Source organism: Cherax quadricarinatus, chromosome 15, assembly GCF_038502225.1.
Source record: "Cherax quadricarinatus isolate ZL_2023a chromosome 15, ASM3850222v1, whole genome shotgun sequence".
Taxonomy (NCBI): Eukaryota; Metazoa; Arthropoda; class Malacostraca; order Decapoda; family Parastacidae; genus Cherax; species Cherax quadricarinatus.
Window position 1 is genome coordinate 23,148,049 of NC_091306.1, and position 25,029 is coordinate 23,173,077.

General features: G+C 39.9%; 1 protein-coding gene across 3 annotated transcripts in view; it reads left to right on the plus strand.

The window, feature by feature from the left end:
• Nucleotides 1-25,029, plus strand: part of LOC128689283 (lysosomal cobalamin transporter ABCD4) — a 368,619-nt gene that overhangs the window by 191,489 nt on the left and 152,101 nt on the right. For all 3 annotated transcript variants that reach the window (XR_011392042.1, XR_011392041.1, XM_070085217.1), the window contains one exon: nucleotides 7,578-7,708. Coding sequence is in view for 1 of the 3 variants with exons in the window: in XM_070085217.1 (XP_069941318.1) it covers nucleotides 7,578-7,708 (131 nt within the window). In the remaining 2 variants the exon portion in view is untranslated. The remainder of the gene's footprint in view (nucleotides 1-7,577; nucleotides 7,709-25,029) is intronic.

The window sequence follows — 25,029 nt, forward strand, 5'->3', positions numbered from 1 at the left end:
TTTCTTGTGGGAACAAATTCATCCAGTATCAGCACTTGAACAGCCTTCTGGAACAAATTAAGTTTGAATAATTCGGGGTACCACTGTATTTATTCTCTAAAAAAAATAATTTTTTGTCAATATTTTTGGGTGGAACAAATTACAGTGGACCCCCGCCTTACGAACGCATCGCGTTATGTTAAATCCGTCGTACGAAGCATTTGAACACAAAAATTTTGCCTCGCCTCACGATAAAAACTTGCCTTATGTGATTCGTCCGGGACGCATCCCATGTATGGCCTCAGCGCCAGTGTTTACAAGCCAGCCAGCGAGGTCGCATCTACGCATACATTCGGTACATTTCACATTATCCCAGTGTTTTTAGTGCTTGTAACTGCAAAATAAGTCACCATGGACCTCAAGAAAGCTTCTAGTGCCATCCCTGTGGTAAAAAGGGTGAGAATTAATATGGAATTGAAGAAAGAGATTAAGGAAATGTGTGCAAAGTGGGTTGAACTGCAAACCTTTACGGATGAAAATCACCCTGACACAGCTACTGCAAGCCATGTTGGCAACCTGTACAATGACAATGTTATGGCCCATTTTAGGAAAGTCTTAAAGGAACAGGAGGTACAGAGCTCTATGGACAGATTTGTTGTGTGACAGAGGTCCAGTGACTCTCAAGCTGATCCTAGTGGCATTAAAAGAAGAAGGGAAGTAACCCCGGAAAAGGACTTGCTACCTCAAGTCCTAATGGAAGGGGATTGATTCCCCTTCTTAACAATAACTTCCACACACTCCCCTCCTCCCATCCCATCAATCATCACCAGATCTTCAATAAAGGTAAGTGTCATGTATTCTATTCTTAGTAGAGTAGTAATTGTGCATGTCTTCTTCAGTTTGTGTGTATTAAAATTAATATTTCATGTGGTAAATTTTTTTTTTTCATACTTTGGGGTGTCCGGAACGGATTCATTTGATTTCCATTATTTCTTATGGGGAAAATTAATTCGGCTAACGATAATTTCAGCTTACGATGAGCTCTCAGGAACGGATTAATATCGTAAGGCGGGGTCCACTGTAATTAGATTCACATTATTTCTTATGGGAAATATTGCTTCGACTTTAGGCCATTTCGACTTTAGGACTTGCTCCTGGAATAGATTACTTCCAAAACTCAGGGTTTCACTGTACTTGTTTTCAGCTGTAAAATTTCTTTCTGTGTAGCATTCTAAATATCCAGCTGATGAAAATTGTTGGTAAGTTCCTTGGAATCATATGTATAATCAGTGACAAACTTATAAATTTCCACCCTAATTTAAAGTCATAATGCCATTTTTTTTATTTCAGTATTTCAGATTTGCAGCTAATTTTTTTTTCAACAAACTGGCTGTATCTCACCGAGGCAGGGTGACCTAACAAGAAGAATGAAAGTTTCTCTTTTTAAAATTAGTAATGTTTAACCCTTTGACTGTTTTGGTCATATATATACGTCTTACACGCGACTGATTCTGACGTATTTATACGCATAAATTCTAGCGGCTTCAAATCAAGCAGGAGAAAGCTGGTAGGCCCACATGTGAGAGGATGGGTCTGCATGGTCAGTGTGCACCATATAAAAAAAAATAGGGGAGCCAGTGGTGCATTGTGGGAATGCCATTTCAGCCCTCCTTTTTCAGCATGCCTAACGGTAAGAAATATGTGACTCCCCAGCAAATCTGGGACTCTTCTCTTCCCAAGCGATGCTCTAACACAGATGGAAGTGTCTGTGAAGATAAATTTCATGATACCAGAAGAATGAAGGAGGAGGAAGAGAAAGACTAAGAGGAGGAGGAGGAGGAGATGGAGGAGGAGGAGAAGCAGGAGGAAGAGGAGGAGGTGGATAAGAAGGAGGAGGGGGAGAAGGAGGAGGAGAAGGAGGGGAGAAGGAAGAGAAGGAGGAGGAGGAGAAGGAGAAGGAGGAAGAGGAGATGGAGGGGGAGGAGATGGAGGAGGAGGAGGAGGAGGAAGAGGAGGAGGAGAAAAAGAATAGGTAATAATAATAATAGGTAATAATAAGTTCCCTTGAAGCATGATAAACAAATTCCACCCCTGACAGTGACATGATAAGCTGAGATAACATCTGATAAGAGCTGACGTTTGATGAGCATACACAAGGGTGGGGGAGGGTGCAGCTGATAAGAAAATATTAGAAGTGATTTTTGATGAGCATCGCCCTCACTTTGTTTTCGCTGGTACACAAACATGTCTGTCTGTCTGTTTGTGTGTCAAGCTTCCTGTCTATCTAGCTCTCTGTCTCAGAGAGAGCCACAAGACTGCGTCATCACCTTTACTCATATCTTCAAGCAGAGTATAGCACTTTGTCTGGATTTTTTGGGTTATCCTAGGTAATTTGCACTATGTATATTTATATTTATGTGTACCTGTGAGACAGAGATAGAGACAGACAGATAGAAAGAGAGAGACAGATTGAAAGAGATAGAATGAGGGAGAAAGATAATTAGATAGAATGGAGGGGAAGCAGCATCCGAACCCATTGTTTTGACAGGCGGTAGGGAGAGTGAGTAATGAGACAATGTGTCATTTTGACAGCTGCCGACTCCTGACTCAAAACAATTGTAAGCCACACACTCGCACACAAGACAAGCTTGCTGAATGGTGATAATAGCAGTTATATGAAAGTATCTAGTGACTATATATGTGTATATATATTATAGAAACCAGAAGGAAGAAGGGAAGGCAGGAATGAAGGAAGGATGAGATGAAAGGAAGGAAAAAAGTAAGGAAGGAATGTAGGAAAGAAGGTAGGAAAGGAATGCAGGAAGGTAGGAAAGAAGGTAGGAAGATAGGAAAGGAATGCAAGAAGGTAGGAGAGGAAGGTAGGAAGGAAGGAATGATGACACACGACCATTTACCTAGGATAACTACATAACACAACTGCCTGCTAATACTTTGAAGAAAACTGCTCAGACGAGGTATTTTGTCGTTGCACATAAAAAAAAGGTCCACAAAAATGCACACACACTCGTTTTATGTGTGAGGAGTATAAAACACCATTGTGTATGAAAACATGTTTCAAAGAGTTCCACAAGCTGCAGGACTTCTAGGAATATGTCCAGTGACTGTACATTGGTATATATATTATAGAACAATATTAATAAACAGTTTTTTGTATTGTTTTTTTTTTGTAAACAAGTTTTGTAAATAATATAATGATAATTATGTTTGTGTGCTTATTGTGTTGTATACAACGAATGTATATATGTACATTGCACCTTACTTTGGTCTCACAGGTCACATAAGTTATGTGAAAAAATAAAATAGTGAAAAAACAACAAACCTTCAAATACAAGTAAACCAAAGTTTACTGGATGAGCGGCAGTCGCCTCTGTTTCCATATGCACCTCATTTTCTGCAAACTTCACGCCTCTATATCTCGGTAAGTACCGATGGCAAAAAAATTTTTTTGGCACGAAAACGATCAGAAAAATAATCTAAACATTTTCAAAAGAATTTTTTTTTTTTTTGAATATTTGGCGAAATAGAATGACAGTTTCAGAAAGGGGCCTGCGACAGTCAAAGGGTTAAAGGAGAAAGGGTTACTAGTCCCTTGCTCCCAGCATTTTAGTAGCCTCTTATGACCCACATGGCTTACGGAGGAAGAATTCTGTTCTACTTCCCCGTGGAGATAAGAGGAAATAAACAAGAACAAGAACTAGTAAGAAAACCCAAAGGGGTGTGTATACATGTGCTTGTACATGCATGTGTAGTGTGACCTAAGTGTAAGTAGAAGTAGCAAGATGTTCCTGAAATCTTGCATGTTTGTGAGGCAGAAAAAGACACCAGCAATCCTACCATCATGTAAAACAATTACAGGTTTCCATTTTACACTCGGTTGGCAGCACGGTAGTATGTACCTCCCTGGGTAGTTGCTATCTACCAACCTACTAAATAGAGCTAGAAATTATACTCGAATAGATATGGAGACTGATGTGCATGTTTGAGAAAAGCTGAACACAGTGGACCCCCGGTTCGCGAAGTCATCGGCAACCGATAAATCCGGTATCCGAAGCATTATATCGCAAAAAATTTGCCTCGGCTCCCGTTACAAAACCCGGTACGCGATACGATTCATACAAGACGTGTCCACATGTAGCCTGAACTGCCCCATGTGTACCAGTGTTTACAAGCCAGCCAGTGTGCGCGCATCTAAGGATACATTCGGTACATTCCATATTACCCATATTATCACTGTTTTTGGTGCTTGTTTCTGCAAAATAAATCACCATGGGCCCCAAGAAAGCTTCTAGTGCCAACCCATCGAGACCAAGGGTGCTAATGACTATTGAAATGAAGAAAGAGATAATTGCAAAGTGGAGTACGTGTGTCGGACCTGGCCAAGTTGTATAGTAAATCCCAATCAACCATCTCTACTATAGTGAGCAGGAAAACGGCAATCAAGGAAGCTGTTCTTGCAAAAGGTGCAACTGTGATTACAAAACAGTGATCGCAAGTGTTAGAAAATGTTGAGAGACTGTTATTGGTGTGGATAAATGAAAAACAGATAGCAGGAGATAGCATCTCTCAAGCAATCATTTGTGAAAAGGCTAGGCAGTTGAATGAGGATTTAATTAGAAAAATGCCTGCAACTAGTGGTGATGTGAATGAATTTAAGGCCAGCAAAGGTTGGTTTGAAAGATTTAAGAATCATAGTGGCATACATAGTGTGATAAGGCATGGTGAGGCTGCCAGTTCAGACCAAAAAGCAGCTGAAAAATATGTGCATGAATTCAAGGAGTACATAGAGGCTGAAGGATTGAAACCTGAACAAGTGTTTAATTGTGACGAAACAGCCCTGTTTTGGAAGAAATTGCCAAGCAGGACCTACATTACTCAGGAGGAAAAGGCACTCCCAGGACATAAGCCTATGAAAGACAGGCTTACTCTTCTGATGTGTGCCAATGCTAGTGGTGATTGCAAAGTGAAACCTTTATTGGTGTATCACTCAGAAACTCCCAGAGCGTTCAGGCAAAAGAATATCCTCAAGGCTAATTTGTGTGTGCTGTGGAGGGCAAACACTAAGGCATGGGTCATTAGGGACTTTTTCTATGACTGATTACACCATGCATTTGCCCCCACTGTGAAAAATTACCTAATTGAAAAGAAATTAGACCTTAAGTGCCTCCTGGTGTTAGACAATGCCCCTGGTCATCCTACAGACTTGGCAGAGCGACTTTGTGGGGACATGAGCTTCATTAAGGTCAAGTTTTTGCCTCCTAATACCACTCCTCTCCTGCAGCCCATGGACCAGCAGGCCATTTCCAACTTCAAGGAACTGCACGCAAAAGCTATGTTTGAAAAGTTCTTTGAAGTGACCACAGATACTCTATTGACTCTATAGGAGTTTTGGAAGGATCACTTTAACCCTTTCAGGGTCCGTCCCGTAGATCTACGGCTTTACGGTGAGTGTCCAAACCGTAGATCTACGCCATGAGCTCAGCTCACTCTGATAAACTGTGAGTGGTACATTTGGGCCTAGATATGAGAGAATACATCTATGTGGTATGTGTGCACCACCTAAAACAGATCCTGCAGCACGCTGTGTATAATGAGAGAAAAAAACTGAAATCATGATTTTTCGATTAAAACAGCAACTTTGCAGTGTTTTTTCGTATGTTTTTTATAGTTGTATTTGCGATTTCTTGGTCTCATTTGATAGAATGGAAGACATATTACAGAAATAGAGATGATTTTGATTGGTTTTAGCACTGGAAATGGCTTGAAACTGAGCTCAAAGTAGCAGAAATGTTAAATTTTTGCCGATATTCAAGAGTAAACAAACGACCTCACACGTCTAATACACATCAGCTGGTGGGTCTAATATACGTTCACAAATATGGTGATGATATTTATACAATTATTACAGTATTGCATAACAGTAAATCTTCTATTTTTTGGTGTGAATAAAAATTCATTATGTGAATAAAAAATCAAAATGGAATTTATTTGTAAAACCTCAAAACATAACTAATGAACAGAGGAAATGTTAGTTTAGTGCCAGGAATGCCTACATTGTTTATTCTGGACCCTATTTTGAAATTGGAATATTTTGAACTTTGTGTTAAATTGGCCAAATTAACAATTTCCAATCACTTTATTTTGTAGTTGAAACAGTTGACTTGGCGATTTCTTGTGCTCAATCGATAGAATAGAAGTAATACTAGTGAAATATCTAAGAATTTGGTTGATTGGAATAATGTAATTGGCCTAAAATGGGAGTCAAAGTCAGCAAAATCGCCAATTCGTAAATATCGCTGACACATCAAAATTCGCGAGAGCATAATTTCGTCAATTTTCCACCAAATTTCGTACTTTTTGTTTTATTACCTTCACAAAAAGATTCTCTACGATTTCATCAGAAAAAATAACAAATTTTTTTTTTGAAAATTCTTGGACACTGGTGCGTGACTCCAGATTTGGGGCTTGGACCCTGAAAGGGTTAATATCCTCAGTTGTGTAAACCTTATAGGTAAGGCTTGGAAGGGAGTGACTAAGAGGACCTTGAACTCTGCTTGGAAGAAACTGTGGCCAGAATTTGTAGACAAAAGGGATTTTGAAGGGTTTGAGACTAACCCTGGGAATCCTATGCCAGTTGAGGAATCCATTGTGGCATTGGGAAAGTCCTTGGGGTTGGAGGTTAGTGGGGAGGATGTGGAAGAGTTGGTGGAGGGGGACAATGACGAACTAACCACTGATGAGCTGCTAGATCATCTTCAACAGCAAGAGGCCACACCTGAGGAAACTGCTTAAGAGGAGGGGATAGAGAAATTGATGAAGTTTCCTACTTCAAAGATTAAGGAAATGTGTGCAATGTGGCTTAAAGTGCAAACCTTTTTTGATGAAAATCACCCTGACACAGCTACTGCAAGCCGTGTTGGCAACCTGTACACTGACAATGTTTTGAACCACTTTAGGAAAGTCATAAAGGAACGAGAGGTACAGGCCTCTATGGACAGATATGCTGTGCGACAGAAGTCCAATGACTCTCAAGCTGGTCCTAGTGGCATTAAAAGAAGAAGGGAAGTAACCCCGGAAAAGGACTTGCTACCTCAAGTCCTAATGGAGGGGGATTCCCCTTCTAAACATTAAAAACTTCGACACTCTCCCCTCCTCCCATCCCATCAATCATCACCAGATCTTCATTAAAGGTAGGTGTCAATTATTCTATTGTGATTATTCTATTGTTATTATTGTTATTGTAATTATTCTATTGCATTAAACTTAATATTTCATGTGGTAAAAGTTTTTTTTTTTCATACTTTTGGGTGTCTTGCACGGATTAATTTGATTTCCATTATTTCTTGTGGGAAAAATTTATTCGCTTTCTGATAATTTTGCTTTACGATGAGCTCTCAGGACCGGATTAATAACGTGAACTGGGGGTCCACTGTGTAAGTAAAAAGGTTTAGTGATCATGCATACAATGGCACAAGTACTTACTTTGCTGTGTGATTCATATGGCTTTAATGATTAAATAATATTAATGTTGCTACTTACTGTAAAAATATATGTTGAAGGTAGCTCTCTATGTTTGACAGTTGCTTATTGGAGGAGAATGCTGAGAAGGGGTTGTCTATCAGTGAAGATGACCAGCAACCATTTAATATTGCATTTATTATGAGTGAAGTGGATATAGTTGCTCCAGGATCAACTAAAGCACTTGTTACAAGTAAGCATTCTGTTATCATTGTTTTTATTGCTTTATCTTATTACTTATGGAATTTGAATTTTATTCTGCTAAGTATTTAGCAATTACCAAAAGAACTGGTTACTGTATTTACTTGTATAATTTATAAAATGTGTTAAATGTACCATTTTAACAGATATTTTAGATCATAGATTTTATGTAAATTACAGAGGGAATTTCAAAGGCAAAAATTTTAAATTTCTAACTAAGTAATTTTGTACAAGTTGTGGAGGGAGTAGTAGGTAAATTTGGGGTGCCAGGGGTAAATGAAAATGGGGAGCCTTTAATTGAGCTATGTGTAGAAAGAGGTTTGGTAATAAGTAAAACATATTTTAATTAAAAGAGGATAAATAAATATACAAGGTATGATATAACACGTAATGAAAGTAGTTGGTTAGATTATGTATTGGTGGATAAAAGGTTGATGGGTAGGCTCCAGGATGTACATGCTTATAGAAGGGCAACTGATATATTGGATCATTGTTTAGTTGTAGCTACAGTTAGAGTAAGAAGTAGATAGAATAGATAGACAAATGCAAAGTTCTAAATGTTGGACAAAAAAATAACCATGCCACATATAAACTAAATAATGTAGATCTTATTATTACAGATATAAACCCTCCCTTAAACTTCTCCTTACCAACCTCAACAGAACACATGACCATAACACAAAGCACAGATCACTCTTTGATGTTCCTCGTGTCCATCTCACACTATGTAAAAACTCAATTCACATAAAGGCTCAAAAATCTGGAATTCATTACCTGTGAATATAAAAGAAATACTCTCTGTTTATCACCTCAAGACTCTTCTTAAAAACCACTTACTCAACCACAACTAAATAAATACTGAATAACTGTATTTATGTTTTTTTAATTACATTACCTAATAGAATACTCCTTTCTCTTTAATGCACAGTAACTCATCAAATGACCATATGACCTGTTTCTGCACTACAAATCATTGATTTTATTCAATTTGACCGGATTATATTATAAATTATTATGCTACAAATTTGTAAAACCATAAAGTGTCTTATTTGAAATACGCATTTGTACTTCATGTTGTAATTTGTTTACTGTAATTTTTACCACTGAATATATCATTGCTTAGTTAATCTTAAGTTAATTTTAAGCCTGCCCATAATGCTCTGCATACAAGGGACTTTTGGCATGTACACTCAACCACTGTATTTCTTTGTACAACTATGTATCATGTCCAAAGAATAATAATAAATAAATAAATAAATAAATAAATAAATAAAATAAATTGCTAAAAGGATTTAGGAGTACTGGTTAGCAGTAATCTAAAACCAAAACAACAGTGCATTAGTGTTCACAATAAAGCTAACAGAATCCTTGGCTTCATAGGAAGCAGTATAAATAATAGAAGTCCTCGGGTTGTTCTTCAACTCTATATGTCTTTGGTTAGGCGTCATTTAGATTATGCCGCGCAGTTTTGGTCACCGTATTACAGAATGGATATATTAAATGCAATGGAAAAGGTAGGAGGATGACAAAGTTGATCCCATGTATCAGAAAACTTCCCTATGACGATAGACTGAGGGCCCTGAATCTGCACTCTCTAGAAAGGCGTAGAATTAGGGGGGATATGATTGAGGTGTGTAAATGGAAAAAAGGAATGTAAATAGTGTGCTAAAAATATCTAACATAGACAGGACTTGCAGCAGTAGCTTTAAATTGGAAAAATTCAGATTCAGGAAGGGTATAGAAAAGCACTGGTTTGGTAATAGAGTTGTGGATGAGTGGAATAAACTCCCGAGTACCATCATAGGTGCTAAGATGTTGTGTAGTTTTAAAAATAGGTAGGATAAATACATGAGTGGGCATGGGTGGGTGTGAGTTGGACGTGACTAGCTTGTGCTACTAGGTCGGATGCCGTGCTCCTCCCTTAGTGACATGTCTGACCTCACTAGATCAAGGCATTGGCTTAAGCTGGTGGGAGAATTGGACCTGCCTTGCATAGGCCAGTAGGCCTGTTGCAGTGTTCCTTCTTTCTTATGTTCTTAATACGTGTTTGGCAGGCTGGCTGGGTGGCTGACTGATTGCCTGCTTCTATCTTCATCTGTCTGTCTGTATTTATCTCTGTCTGTCTCACAGGTACACATAAATACAATTTTACATAATGTAAATTACCTAGGATAACCCAAAAAATCCAGACAAATTGCTATACTGTGCTTGTAGATATAATGCATAATAAGTATGACTGGCAAGTAATACGCATTTTCACTTGTTCAGGAATCAGATGTGTCTACTCTGCATCTCTGCATCATGTGTAATACCTGTTGGTTCATGAGTCGCTCTCTCCGAGACAGAAAGAAAGACAAGCAGAGAGACAGATAAGCAGATACAAGAGATAAACAGAGAGCTAGGTAGATGGACAGACAGACAGACATGTTTATGTGTAACAGAGAAAACAAATAAAGTCAAGGCAGTGCACGATCATCAAATGTCACTCTACTGCTGCACTGTCAGTAGTGGAGTGACATTTATCTTACACCATGCTTCAAGGAGTTTCATATATACTCCAGCATGTCTAAAACATTGTTGGGACCTATAACTGCTATGTATATATTTCTAGTACAGTAGGGCCCCGCTTTATGGCATTTTGCTTTATGGCGTTCCGCTAATACGGTCATTTCAAATTATGACCAAAACTCTCTATACCGCTCCCCCCCACCTGACTTTCCAATACGGTCACAGTGCCCCACCCGGTTTGTTTACATTCTCCGTGAAATCCTTAAGCACTAAGTCTCTCCATTATGTCTAGAAACTCAAAAATTTCACATGTTTTTTAAGTTATTTCATGTTTTATATATACTCTGATAATTATAGTTATGTATACCTGTACCTAAATAAATTTACACACTGTGCTGGCATGCAGGTACACATTAAAATCAGTAAGAGTGTCTTATGTCTCAAGACATCATATTAGTAATAATAATAATCATTGAGTCACATTAAATGTCGTATACTACGTTATAATACACATTTTCATTAATCCATCTATGATATTTTTTCAAAATTCTATAATAAACATGATACATAACATATAAAGATGATAAATACACCCCACAGTAGAATAAATAAACATAGTAGGTTGGTAGACAGCAACCACCCAGGGAGGTACTACTGTCCTGCCAAGTGAGTGTAAAATGAAGCCTGTGATTGTTTTACATGATGGTAGGATTGCTGATGTCTTTTGTCTGTCTCATAAATATGCAAGATTACAGGCATGTCTTGCTACTTCTACTTACACTTAGGTCACACTACACATACATGTACACATTTATTTATACACACTCATCTGAGTTTTCTTTGATTTTATCTTAATAGTTCTTGGTCTTATTAATTTTCCTTTTATATCCATGGGGAAGTGGAATAAGAATCTTTCCTCCGTAAGCCATGCGTGTTGTAAAAGTCAACTAAAATGCCGGGAACAATGGGCTAGTAACCCCTTTTCCTGTAAAGATTACTAAAAAGAATAAGAAGAAGAAAATTGTCAAAGTGGGAAGTCTGAATGTGCGTGGATGTTGTGCAGATGATAAGAAAGAGATGATTGTGGATGTTATGAATGAGAAGAAGCTGGATGTCCTGGCTTTAAGTGAAACAAAGCTGAAGGGGGTGGGAGAGTTTCAGTGGAGAGGAATAAATGGGATTAGGTCAGGGGTTTCAAATAGAGTTAGAGCTAAAGAAGGAGTAGCAATAATGTTGAAGGATAAGCTATGGCAGGAAAAGAGGGACTGTAAATGTATTAATTCAAGGATTATGTGGAGTAAAATAAAGATTGGATGTGAAAAGTGGGTTATAATAAGCGTGTATGCACCTGGAGAAGAGAGAAGTGTAGAGGAGAGAGAGAGATTTTGGGAAATGTTGAGTGAATGCATGGGGAGTTTTGAATCAAGTGTGAGAGTAATGGTGGTTGGGGATTTCAATGCTAAAGTGGGTAAAAATGTTATGGAAGGAGTAGTAGGTAAATTTGGGGTGCCAGGGGTAAATGTAAATGGGGAGCCTTTAATTGAGCTATGTGTAGAAAGAAATTTGGTAATAAGTAATACATATTTTATGAAAAAGAGGATAAATAAATATACAAGGTATGATGTAGCACGTAATGAAAGTAGTTTATTAGATTATGTATTGGTGGATAAAAGGTTGATGGGTAGGCTCCAGGATGTACATGTTTATAGAGGGGCAACTGATATATCGGATCATTATTTAGTTGTAGCTACAGTTAGAGTAAGAGGTAGATGGGAAAAGAGGAAGGTGGCAACAACAAGTAAGAGGGAGGTGAAAGTGTATAAACTAAGGGAGGAGGAAGTTCGGGTGAGATATAAGCGACTATTGGCAGAAAGGTGGGCTAGTGCAAAGATGAGTAGTGGGGGGGTTGAAGAGGGTTGGAATAGTTTTAAAAATGCAGTATTAGAATGTGGGGCAGAAGTTTGTGGTTATAGGAGGGTGGGGGCAGGAGGAAAGAGGAGTGATTGGTGGAATGATGAAGTAAAGGGTGTGATAAAAGAGAAAAAGGTAGCTTATGAGAGGTTTTTACAAAGCAGAAGTGTTATAAGAAGAGCAGAGTATATGGAGAGTAAAAGAAAGGTAAAGAGAGTGGTGAGAGAGTGCAAAAGGAGAGCAGATGATAGAGTGGGAGAGGCACTGTCAAGAAATTTTAATGAAAATAAGAAAAAATTTTTGAGTGAGTTAAACAAGTTAAGAAAGCCTAGGGAAAATATGGATTTGTCAGTTAAAAACTGAGTAGGGGAGTTAGTAGATGGGGAGATGGAGGTATTGGGTAGATGGCGAGAATATTTTGAGGAACTTTTAAATGTTAAGAAAGAAACAGAGGCAGTAATTTCATGCACTGGTCAGGGAGGTATACCATCTTTTAGGATTGAAGAAGAGCAGAATGTAAGTGTGGGGGAGGTACGTGAGGCATTACGTAAAATGAAAGGGGGTAAAGCAGCTGGAACTGATGGGATCATGACAGAAATGTTAAAAGCAGGGGGGGATATAGTGTTGGAGTGGTTGGTACTTTTGTTTAATAAATGTATGAAAGAGGGGAAGGTACCTAGGGATTGGCAGAGAGCATGTATAGTCCCTTTATATAAAAGGAAAGGGGACAAAAGAGACTGTAAAAATTATAGAGGAATAAGCTTACTGAGTATACCAGGAAAAGTGTACGGTAGGGTTATAATTGAAAGAATTAGAGGTAAGACAGAATGTAGGATTGCGGATGAGCAAGGAGGTTTTAGAGTGGGTAGGGGATGTGTAGATCAGGTGTTTACATTGAAGCATATATGTGAACAGTATTTAGATAAAGATAGGGAAGTTTTTATTGCATTTATGGATTTAGAAAAGGCATATGATAGAGTGGATAGAGGAGCAATGTGGCAGATGTTGCAAGTATATGGAATAGGTGGTAAGTTATTAAATGCTGTAAAGAGTTTTTATGAGGATAGTGAGGCTCAGGTTAGGGTGTGTAGAAGAGAGGGAGACTACTTCCCGGTAAAAGTAGGTCTTAGACAGGGATGTGTAATGTCACCATGGTTGTTTAATATATTTATAGATGGGGTTGTAAAGGAAGTAAATGCTAGGGTGTTTGGGAGAGGGGTGGGATTAAATTATGGGGAATCAAATTCAAAATGGGAATTGACACAGTTACTTTTTGCTGATGATACTGTGCTTATGGGAGATTCTAAAGAAAAATTGCAAAGGTTAGTGGATGAGTTTGGGAATGTGTGTAAAGGTAGAAAGTTGAAAGTGAACATAGAAAAGAGTAAGGTGATGAGGGTGTCAAATGATTTAGATAAAGAAAAATTGGATATCAAATTGGGGAGGAGGAGTATGGAAGAAGTGAATGTTTTCAGATACTTGGGAGTTGACGTGTCGGCAGATGGATTTATGAAGGATGAGGTTAATCATAGAATTGATGAGGGAAAAAAGGTGAGTGGTGCGTTGAGGTATATGTGGAGTCAAAAAACGTTATCTATGGAGGCAAAGAAGGGAATGTATGAAAGTATAGTAGTACCAACACTCTTATATGGGTGTGAAGCTTGGGTGGTAAATGCAGCAGCGAGGAGACGGTTGGAGGCAGTGGAGATGTCCTGTTTAAGGGCAATGTGTGGTGTAAATATTATGCAGAAAATTCGGAGTGTGGAAATTAGGAGAAGGTGTGGAGTTAATAAAAGTATTAGTCAGAGGGCAGAAGAGGGGTTGTTGAGGTGGTTTGGTCATTTAGAGAGAATGGATCAAAGTAGAATGACATGGAAAGCATATAAATCTATAGGGGAAGGAAGGCGGGGTAGGGGTCGTCCTCGAAAGGGTTGGAGAGAGGGGGTAAAGGAGGTTTTGTGGGTGAGGGGCTTGGACTTCCAGCAAGCGTGCGTGAGCGTGTTAGATAGGAGTGAATGGAGACGAATGGTACTTGGGACCTGACGATCTGTTGGAGTGTGAGCAGGGTAATATTTAGTGAAGGGATTCAGGGAAACCGGTTATTTTCATATAGTCGGACTTGAGTCCTGGAAATGGGAAGTACAATGCCTGCACTTTAAAGGAGGGGTTTGGGATATTGGCAGTTTGGAGGGATATGTTGTGTATCTTTATATGTGTATGCTTCTAGACTGTTGTATTCTGAGCACCTCTGCAAAAACAGTGATAATGTGCGAGTGTGGTGAAAGTGTTGAATGATGATGAAAGTATTTTCTTTTTGGGGATTTTCTTTCTTTTTTGGGTCACCCTGCCTCGGTGGGAGACGACCGACTTGTTGAAAAAAAAAAAAAAAAAAAAAAATGAGATGTGGTAGCCAAACGACTTGTACGAGTTACACCATATTAGTAATGATGATGATTATAACCACCGAGTCTCATTAAAGGTCATATACAGTAGACCGTTATTTTGCACGAGTTTATTTGGCATGATTTGGGTATAGCACGATTGAAGAATTGTGGCACAATTTTATGTAACACGTATGATGAATTTAACATGGTTCAGTTTGTGGGAAGGAAAAAAAAACTTCCCTTTTCCTCAAGCGGCAGCCTTGTTGTGGTTCAACTGGGGAGACCTCCCGCCGTCCCCAGCCACCCCCCGACACCACCCCACCATCAAAGCATTCATACTTCATACGTGTCCAGTTCAACTTCTATGCTACAAGCTTGTGATTGTGAATTGTGTTTTGATCTTTTAATTGCTATATCTTGATCTTTTAATTGCTATATCTTGTATCTGCCAAGCAATCATGACACCCAGTAAGCATATCAGTGTTGCTCAAAGTGGCAAGAAAAGGTGTAAGCATTTAAGTCTTAGAATTAACGAAGGAAACAAAGATATTAGACAAGACATCCTGTGGCCATAATGAAGTGTTACTTTGTACACATGAAAAAGAGGTACACATAAGTTTGTGTGACTTACTGACTGAATGACTTACTGACTGAATGACTGACTTACTGAATCACTTGACTGACTTACTATTACAAAAACACCAATTGGGCTTCTATTAGTGTCGTAATATAAGAGAGTTCGGGATACAAAATAAACATTAAAATAAATTATCTTTAATATTGTATAAAAACAATCTTTGGTCTAGAGGTATTCTGTAAATATTAACGTCTGATAATATACACATATACATGTTACCATAATAAATTATAATTAGCATCTTGTACAAACAAATCCTAAAGTAATAAATTATAATTCATGACCCTACCACACACAGGGTACAAATTTCTGACACTACTGTGTCACTGTACATGCCAATAATAAATTATAAGTAACATCTTTGTACATATATAATAAGTTGTAATTAATTCATCTCACACCCGCATAGTGTCTTTCTTCGCAGAGGCCAGCCTGTCGACGCTATTCAGCGTCACACTACAATCCTATCTTCTTCAGTGTCACACAACACCCTCGTCTCTCAGTGTTCCACTACGATCCTATTATCTTACTTCAGTGTTACACTCCGTCATACTTCCGTCAGTGTCACACTACGATCCCAGCCCTTTTCAGTGTCACACTCCAACCTTATCTTCATTCATTGCCACACTACACCGTCAGCATGACTTGGCCCGCAGTTGACTCGAGTCGGTGGTGAGTCTGTAGACATCACCAATTACTGAGTATGGAGATCTCTTCTTAAAGAGAGGCCATTCCCGTGTCACACTACGACCCTATCTTCCTTCAGTGTCACACGACACTATCTTCTCTCAGTGTTCCACTACGATCCTATTATCTTACTTCAGTGTTACACTCTGTCATACTTCCTTCAGTGTCACACTACGGTCCCAGCCTTTTTCAGTGTCACACTCCGACCCTATCTTCTCTGTGTCACTCGGGAACAGGCCATATGTATACCGTGACAGTCGAGTGAATACTCTCTAAGGCCAGTAGATGTACACCGTAAGGTGGTCTGGTGAGTTCTGTCTACTGCCTCTAAGACCAGTTGATATACACCATAGGTGGTCTGGTGAATACTGCTTGCAGAACACACTATGTTGCGAGTTCACTGAATACGGCCGTCAAGTAACTGAGGCCATCAGACTCAGTGAGCTGCGGTGAGCGCTCCTTCTAAAGCCAGTAGAAGCCAGAAGATATATACCATAAGATGGTCAAATGAATACTCTCTACTGCTAGTAGATGTATACCGTAAGGTGTTCTGGTAAATACTGCTTCTAAGGCTGGCTCTGCAGTCCCCACATTCAAATTCAAAGTTTATTCTCTATAAGGATTACAATGCTGAGTTTACAGAAATTTGGTTATTGTTTGGTTTACATGTAGTAAAATTGTGATTACAGAGTGTACCACTAGAACGCTTAGCATAGCTAGGCATTTCGGGCATACTTAGTTTTATTCTTAATTGTAAAATATTACAAATTATGAGGTAAGTTGGTATTATGGCTAAGTGACTAAATACTAGTTTGTGAGTTTAGCAATGTGAATGCTTTTGTTTTGGCACAGTACATAGTTTCAGTATTGGAGTATCACAGGATTCATTATTTTAAGACTGAGATTAATATTTCTGTTTATGGTCAAATGAGTGAGTGAGTGTAAGTGTGAACCACCAGGTGGTATTCGTGTAGTTAGTTGATGGGGTGTATCAGGGAGATAAGATGTTTTCTAATGGTAGTTTTGAAGGTGATGAATGTGTCTGCAGTTCTAGAGTTCTCAGGTAGGGTATTCCAGATTTTAGGGCCTTTGACATACATTGAATTTTTGTAAAGGTTTAATCGGACACAGGGAATGTCGTAGAGATGTTTGTGTCTGGTGTTATGCCTGTGGGTTCTGTCACAACTAACAAGAAAGCGTTTTAGGTCAAGGTTGATATTAGAGTTTAAGGCCCTGTAGATATAGATTGCACAGTAGTAAGTGTGGATGTACTGAACTGGGAGTAAGTTTAGATCTATGAAGAGTGGGGGGGTGTGTTGCCAGGGATGGGATTTAGTGATTATTCTTACTGCAGCTTTTTGTTGGGTTATTATTGGCTTTAGGTGTGTTGCTGCAGTTGATCCCCAAGCACAAATAGCATAGGTGAGGTATGGATAAATAAGTGAGTGGTACATTGGGTTTGATGACGTACCCTTGGTACTGCCGGCCGGCAGGTTAACAATTTAACCGCTAGTTTGGCAGAAGGCCGCCACACTTACTGAATCACTTGACTGACTTACTGAATCACTTGACTGACTTACTGAATCTTTTGACTGACTTACTGAACAACTTGACTGACTTACTGAATCACTTGACTGACTTATTGAATCACTTGACTGACTTACTGAATCACTTGGCTGACTTACTGAATGACTTGACTGACTTACTGAATTACTTGACTGACTTACTGAATCACTTGACTGACTTACTCATTGTCTTCTACTATCTCTCTTTGTTTGTTGATCAATTGCTTTGCATTTACTAGCAACTTTATTTTGAATATTGTCTTTTAAACATATCCCCGAGGTACCCTGGTAATATCTGCTGTTTTCAACCCTAATACTGCAGCCTGGTTGTTTCCCACAAACACCCATACCTCTGTAATCTATCAGTTTAAAATCCTAGACAAGTCATCAGTTACCCCCCTCAATCAAATTGGTTAATGCAACCACTCCAGCCTCAGAGAGATGAACCCCATCCCTTGCATACATGTCACGTTTGCCATAGAGTTTGTCCCAGTTATCAGTGAATGGGACTGCAAGTTCCTTGCAGTACCTGTCTAGCCAGCAATTTTTACCAGTTGCCCTAGACATCCATTCATTGCCCACTCCCTTTCTAGGCAAGATGCTACATATGATTGGGATTCCTCCCTTAGACCTGACTACTTCTATGGCTGACGTGTACTTATCCAGTAGCTCCTGTCTCCTGCCCTTCCCAATGTCATTACCCCCAACACTAAGACAGATAATGGGCTTGTTCCCATTATCTCACATATTACAGTGGACCCTCGTTTATCGGCCGTAATCCCTTCAAGAAGGTTGGCTGAAAACCGAAATAATACTTCACTTAAGAATTAAAGTAAATACAATTAAACCGTTCCAGACAAAAATATTCACAAAAAAATAATTTTTTTAACAATTATATAAATATTACATACCTTTATTGAAGGCTAATGCTGGCTTCTCGAAGATAGGGAGGAGGAAAGAGGGAAGAGTTAGTGTTTGGAAGGGGAATCCCCCTCCATAAAGACTTTAGGTAGCAAAGCCTTCTCTGGGGTTACTTCCCTTCTTTGTCTTTTAATGCCACTAGGACCAGCTTGAGAGTCACTGGACCCCTATCTCACAAAATAACTGTCCAGGGTGCTTTGTTTCTGGTGTCTAAGATTTCCCTGAAGTGGGACAGGGTTTTGTCACTAAACATGTTGCAGATATGGCTTGTTTCAGCTTTGTCAGGGTGGTATTTCTCAACAAAACTTTGCACATCATTCCACTTTGCACAGATGTTCTTAATCAATGAAGAAGGCACCTCCTTCACTCCCTCTTCCTCCTCCTGTTGCTGTTCAAGTTAAAGCTCTTGCAGCTCTTCAGTGGTTAGCTCTTCCCTGTGGTCCTCCATCAACTCTTCCACATCCTTGCCACTTACCTCCAACCCCAGGGACTTCCGCAGTGCCACAATAAAGTCTACAGGGTCGGCAGGGTCAGGGTCAGCCTCAAACTCTTCAAAATCCCTCTCTTGGACACAATCTGGCGACAGTTTTCTCCAAGCAGAGTTCAAAGTCCTGGAAGTCACTCCCTCCCAAGCCTTACCTATAAGGCTTATGCAATGGAGGATAGTGAAGTGATTCCTCCAGTACTCTCTTAGGGTCAACTGAGTATCCGAGGTCACTTCAAAGCACTTTTGAAACACTGGTTTTGTGTAGAGTTTTTTGAAGTTAGAAATGACCTACTGGTCCATGGGCTGGAGGAGAGGAGTGGTGTTAGGAGGCAAGAACTTCACTTTTATAAAATTGAAGTCCCTAAACACTTGGTCTTCCAAATCTGGAGGATGTGCAGAAGCATTGTCCAGTACCAGGAGGCACTTGAGTGGCAATTTCTTTTCCAGGAGGTATTTTTTCACACTTGAGCCAAACACATCATTAACCCACTCTCTGAAAATTTGCCTTGTGACCCATGTCCTGTGATTAGCTTTCTTCATCACACACAATCTATTCTTAATGACTTTGTTTTTCTTGAACACACTGGGATTTTCTGAGTGATACACAAGTAAAGGCTTCACTTTGAAATCCCCACTAGCATTACCACAACAAAAGAGTGAACTTGTCTTTCATAGGCTTGTGTCCTGGCAGTGTCTTTTTTCTCCTGGGCAATGTAGGTCCTGTTTGGTATTTTCTTCCAAAACAGGCCTGTTTTGTCACAATTAAACACTTGTTGGGGTTTGAATTCTTTAGCCTCTATGTACCCCTGGAATTCCTGCACGAATTTTTCAGCTACACATTTGTCAGAACTTGGAGCCTCACCATGCCTTACAACACTATGTATGCCACTACGCTTCTTAAATCCATCAAACCATCCTTTGCTGGCCCTAAATTCACAAACTGCAGCACTTGCTCCAGGCATTTTCTTTGCAAGATCCTCATGCAACTGACTTGCCTTCTTACAAATAATCGACTCCACAACACTGTCTCCCACTAATTCTTTTTCCTTAATCCACATTAATAATAATAACTTTTCCATCTCTTCCATTATTGGTGGCCTTTGTTTAGTTAGAAAAGTTACTCCTTTTGCAACATTAGCATCTTTGATTTGTTCTTTCTTTCCCAGGATGGATGTAATTGTTGATTTATTCTTGCTGTACATCCTGGCAAGTTCCACCACCCTCATACCACTCTCAAACTTTTTCTATCACTTCACGCTTAAATTCCATGGTGTTTATCACTTTCTTTACCACAGGAACTTTCTTTGGAGCCATGGTTCCTTATTTCACATTTGCACTGCAAAAATAACACCAACTACAATGGGAAATAAGCAAAATGTTTGGATGTATGAGCAGAAGCTTCCTCAGCCACTGAGAGACACAACTAAACTGACGTGCAAGCTGCCCCAGCCGATCAGCCAATCACTGAATTAACAGCCGATAACCGGGCGCCGAAAAACCGGTCAATCACCGAGTTGGCCGATAACAGAACCGGGCAATAACCGGGGTCCACTGTATTATCCAATCTGCTGACTATGTCACCAACACCAGCTCCTGGGTGTTACACATTCCAGAATTGTTTCTCTTTACTTAGGGCATAGGTTATAGGATATTCTGGCAGGATGACATTACCAGTGGTACCAAAATTGAAAGGATGTTGCACGTGGGTAATATTATCGAGATTTTTTATATTTTCTCAACCACTTGTGGCTATATCCACCTCAGAGTCACTAAACTCGATCAGCATGACTTTCCTCTTAAATGGGGAGTGTTAATATGACATGACATCAATGAATCCCTGGTGTTTGCACGCTGTTTGCTCTAGCTGGCACTCAGTTGAACTGGTGCTCCCACAAGGTACTAAATGGTCACAGATTTTTTAATGCTGCGCACACTGAGTGTTAAGACCCATTCTATGCTGACCAGGCATCTCAGGCCAATCGTGCCAAATTTGGAAGCAGGAAAAATAAGACATTGATCTACGCTTGGAGCGCTAGCAGTAACAATGTAGATCAATGATTGGACAGTTAAAGGGTTAAGGATATGTCTCGTGAAGGCATTCACTTGGCTTTCAACATCACCTTGGAGAAGATTGGTGGTGGCAAGCTTAGAGCAAAGGGCTGGCCAGTTTTGTCTTTCCCACAGCTAGGTTGTACATGTGGATTCCTCACCTCATTTTGCTGTTATCTTCAGTGTCATAAAACAACCTTGTGATCAGACAATCCAACATAACCGAGGGGTGGACAAGTGACTATACCTTCTGCCAGATCACTCGCTACTGGGTTGAAGGAGGAGTCAGAGATATGAGTAGGGAAATCAACAAAGTTTCTCATGTCAAACATGGCAAGGTCATCAAAGTCCCTCTGTATAAGATGTTGGTTGAGGTCACCAACGATTATAATATGTTGACATTTTTGTTGGAGCAGAAGGGAGTCCACATTTTCCATTACGAAGTTGATGGGGTCTGCATGTTGCCACTGAGGTCCGTACATTGCACATGCTAGTAGAGGTACTAGTGATTATGCATAGCTTGAAGAACATTATTTCTAGATGAGTAGGGATGGCAGTGTCAATGGGCTGGGACAGTACACTTTGTGAGAAGCACACAGCAAAACTTCCTCCTTTCCTTTGCCTGTCTCTTCTCATCCATGAAGTGTAGCCAGTAATTCTTTCAAAATTTTCTGGGAGTCCTGCCATCCAAAAAAGTTTCAATAACAGCCATCATGTTGGGATGTTGAGTGTTCACAAAACTGTGCATCAACTTTCCAAAATTGGTAATGAACCCTCGAATGTTGGCCAACAAGATTCTCATAGACTGACTCCTCATGACTGTGTTCAGCTTGAGGTGGTGGGTGTGTAAAGTGCCTGCCCTTGAGACAGGTAGGACACCAGGGCAGCTGCTGGGATGTAGGTCTGTGGTCTTGTATAAGGCACAAAACCACCTGTCAGTCTGAGTTGGGTAGGTGACATGCGAGTGTCTTCACCAATTCAAAGATCCTGCTGGTTTGTTTTGAGAACAGATCTCTAAACAAGTGATCCTGTCTGTCAAGTTCCTTTTTCTTCCAACACCAGTCCTTCTGATGTTCCTTCTTGTGGCAGTAATTGCACCTGGTATCTCACAGGCACTTGCTAGTGGTGTGCCCCTTCCGGTGACAGCAAGAACACTGCCTAGGTGCCTGGGAGGGTGGACTCCTATTTGTTGCACCTGTGTTCCTCTGCTGATTCAGCAGCTGATTTATCTGTAGATTCTGCCACTGGTGAGCCTGATGATTGTGTATCTGGTGAGTGTTTGCCTGGGACTGTGTTGGTGGAAGGTGAGACAGTTATAGATGTCCTCATCATCTTCCATGTCCTCTTCCACATACTCTCTCTTTCTCCTCTTTAACCCTTTGACTGTTTCGGTCGTATATATACATCTTACGAGCCAATGTGTTTCATGTACAGTGGTCCCTCGATAATCGTAGGGCTCAAGAGTCGTAAATTTTGGAAATCATAGTGATATTTTCATAAAAACATGGGCTCGCTAATCATAGATTGACTCGCGAATAGTAGTTCGCCCGGGACACATACGCACGCTGTGAGCCGGGGCGGCCTCCCTACCCAGCCAGTGTGGCATTGTTTACCAGTGAGCAAAGGTCCCCTCACTTGCTCCTACGAAATATTTCATAATATTCCATTCATTTTAGTGCTTGCAAGTACTAAATAAGCTACCATGGCTCCAAAGAAAGCTCCTAGTGCCAGGACTTTGGTAAAGAAGGTGAGATATATGATTGAATTTAAGAAAAACATCATTGAACAATATGAAAGTGGCATAAGTGTGGCCGAACTGGCCAGGATGTATAACAAACCCTATACAACCATATGTTCCATTGTGGCCAAGAAAAAGGAAATCAAGGACGCTGTTGTTGCAAAGGGGGTAAATATGCTGACAAAAATGAGATCACCAGTACTCGAAGAGGTTGAGAAGTTATTATTAGTGTGGATAAACGAGAAACAGTTAGCAGGAGATAGTATTATGACGTCGATTATTTGTGAAAAGGCTAGGCAGTTGCACGATGATCTGGTAAAGAAATTGCCTGCAAATAGTGGTGATGTGAGTGAATTTAAGGCCAGCAAAGGTTGGTTTGAGAGAGTTAAGAATCGTAGTGGCATACACAGTGTGGTAAGGCATGGTGAGGCTGCCAGTTCGGACCACAAAGCGGCTGAAAAATATGTGCATGAATTCAAGGAGTACATAGAGGCTGAAGGACTGAAACATGAACAGGTGTTCAATTGTGATAAAACAGGCCTCTTTTGGAAGAAAATGCTAAAGAGGACCTACATTACACAGGAGAAAAAGGCACTGCCAGGACACAAGCCTTTGAATGACAGGCTGACACTCATGTTCTATGCTAATGCTAGTGGGGATTTCAAAGTAAAGCCGTTACCAGTGTACCATTCTGAAAATCCCAGAGTGTTCAGGAAAAACAATGTTATGAAGAGTAAATCGTGTGTGTTTTGGAAATATAATAGTAAGGCATGGGTCACGAGGGACATTTTCATCGAGTGGTTCAATGAAGTGTTTGGCCCTAGTGTGAAGGAGTATCTCCTGGAAAAGAAATTGGATCTCAAGTGCCTCCTAGTAATGGACAATGCACCTGCTCATCCTCCAAACTTGGATGACCTAATTTTCAAGGAGTTTGGGTTCATCACAGTAAAGTTCTTGTCCCCGAATACCACTCCTCTCTTCCAGCCCATGGACCAGCAGGTCATTGCAAACTTTAAAAAACTCTGCACCAAAGCAGTGTTTCAAAGGTGCTTGAATGTGACCTCAGACACTCACTTGACCCTAAGAGATTTTTGGAGAGAACACTTCAGCATCCTCCATTGCATAACCCTTATAGGTACGGCTTGGGAGGGAGTGACTACCAGGACTTAGAACTCTGCTTGGAGAAAGTTGTGGCCAGATTCTGTCGACAAGAGGGATTTTGAAGGGTTTGGGACTGACCCTGATGAGCCTATGTCTGTTGTTAAATCTATTGTGGCACTGGGGAGTTCCATGGGGTTGGATGTGAGTTTGGAGGATGTGGAAGAGTTGGTGGAGGACCACAATGAAGAGCTCACCACTGAGGAGCTGCAAGAGCTTCATCAGGAAGAGCAACAGATCGCAGCTCAGAATCTTGTTGCAGAGGAGGAGGAAGAGAGATGGAAGAAGGTGCCTTCTTCAGAAATTAAGGAGATTTTTGAAATGTGGGGTAAGACGGAAAGATTTATGGAGAAACATCACCCTGACAAGGCTGTTGCAAGCCATGTTGGCAACATGTACAGTGACAAAGTCTTGGCCCATTTTAGGGAAGTGTTAAAGAGACGCCAGAAACAGAGCTCTCTGGACAGTTTTTTTGCGAGACAGGACTCCAGTGACTCTCAAGCTGGTCCTAGTGGCATTAAGAAACAGAGAAGAGAAGTAACCCCAGAAAAGGACTTGGTACCTGAGGTGTTGATGGAAGGGGATTCCCCTTCCAAACAGTAGCTAATCCAATCTCTCTCCTCCTCCAGTCTTCCATACACTAAGAAGAATCACCAATAAAGGTAAGTGTTATGCTGTTAATGTTTCATTCATAATGTGCAATTGTATTGTTTATGTACTACATCTATATTTCATGTAAAATATTTTTTTGTTTTAATACTTCTGGGTGTCAGGAACGGATTAATTGTATTTACATTATTTCTTATGGGGAAAATTGATTCGAAAATCGTAGATTTCGATAATAGTAACACCTCCAGGAACGGATTAATTACGATAAACGAGGGACCACTGTATATATACTCAAAAATTCTAACGGCTTCAAATCAAGCAGGAGAAAGCTGGTAGGCCTACATGTGAGAGAATGGGTCTGTGTGGTCAGGGTGCACCATGTAAAAAAAATGCAGCATGCAGTGCATAATGAGAAAAAAAAAAACTCCGTGTTTTTTATTAAAACGCCAACTTTGAGGTGTATTTTCTTATGGTATTTATGTTTGTATTCTCGTTTTCTTGGTCTCATTTGATAGAATGGAAAACATTTTATAGAAGTAGAGGTGATTTTGATTGGTTTTACCATAAAAAGGACCTTGAAATGGAGCTCACAGTAGGGGAAATGTTTGATTTTTTGCCGATGTTCAAGAGTAAACAAATGATGTCATTGTCCAATAAAT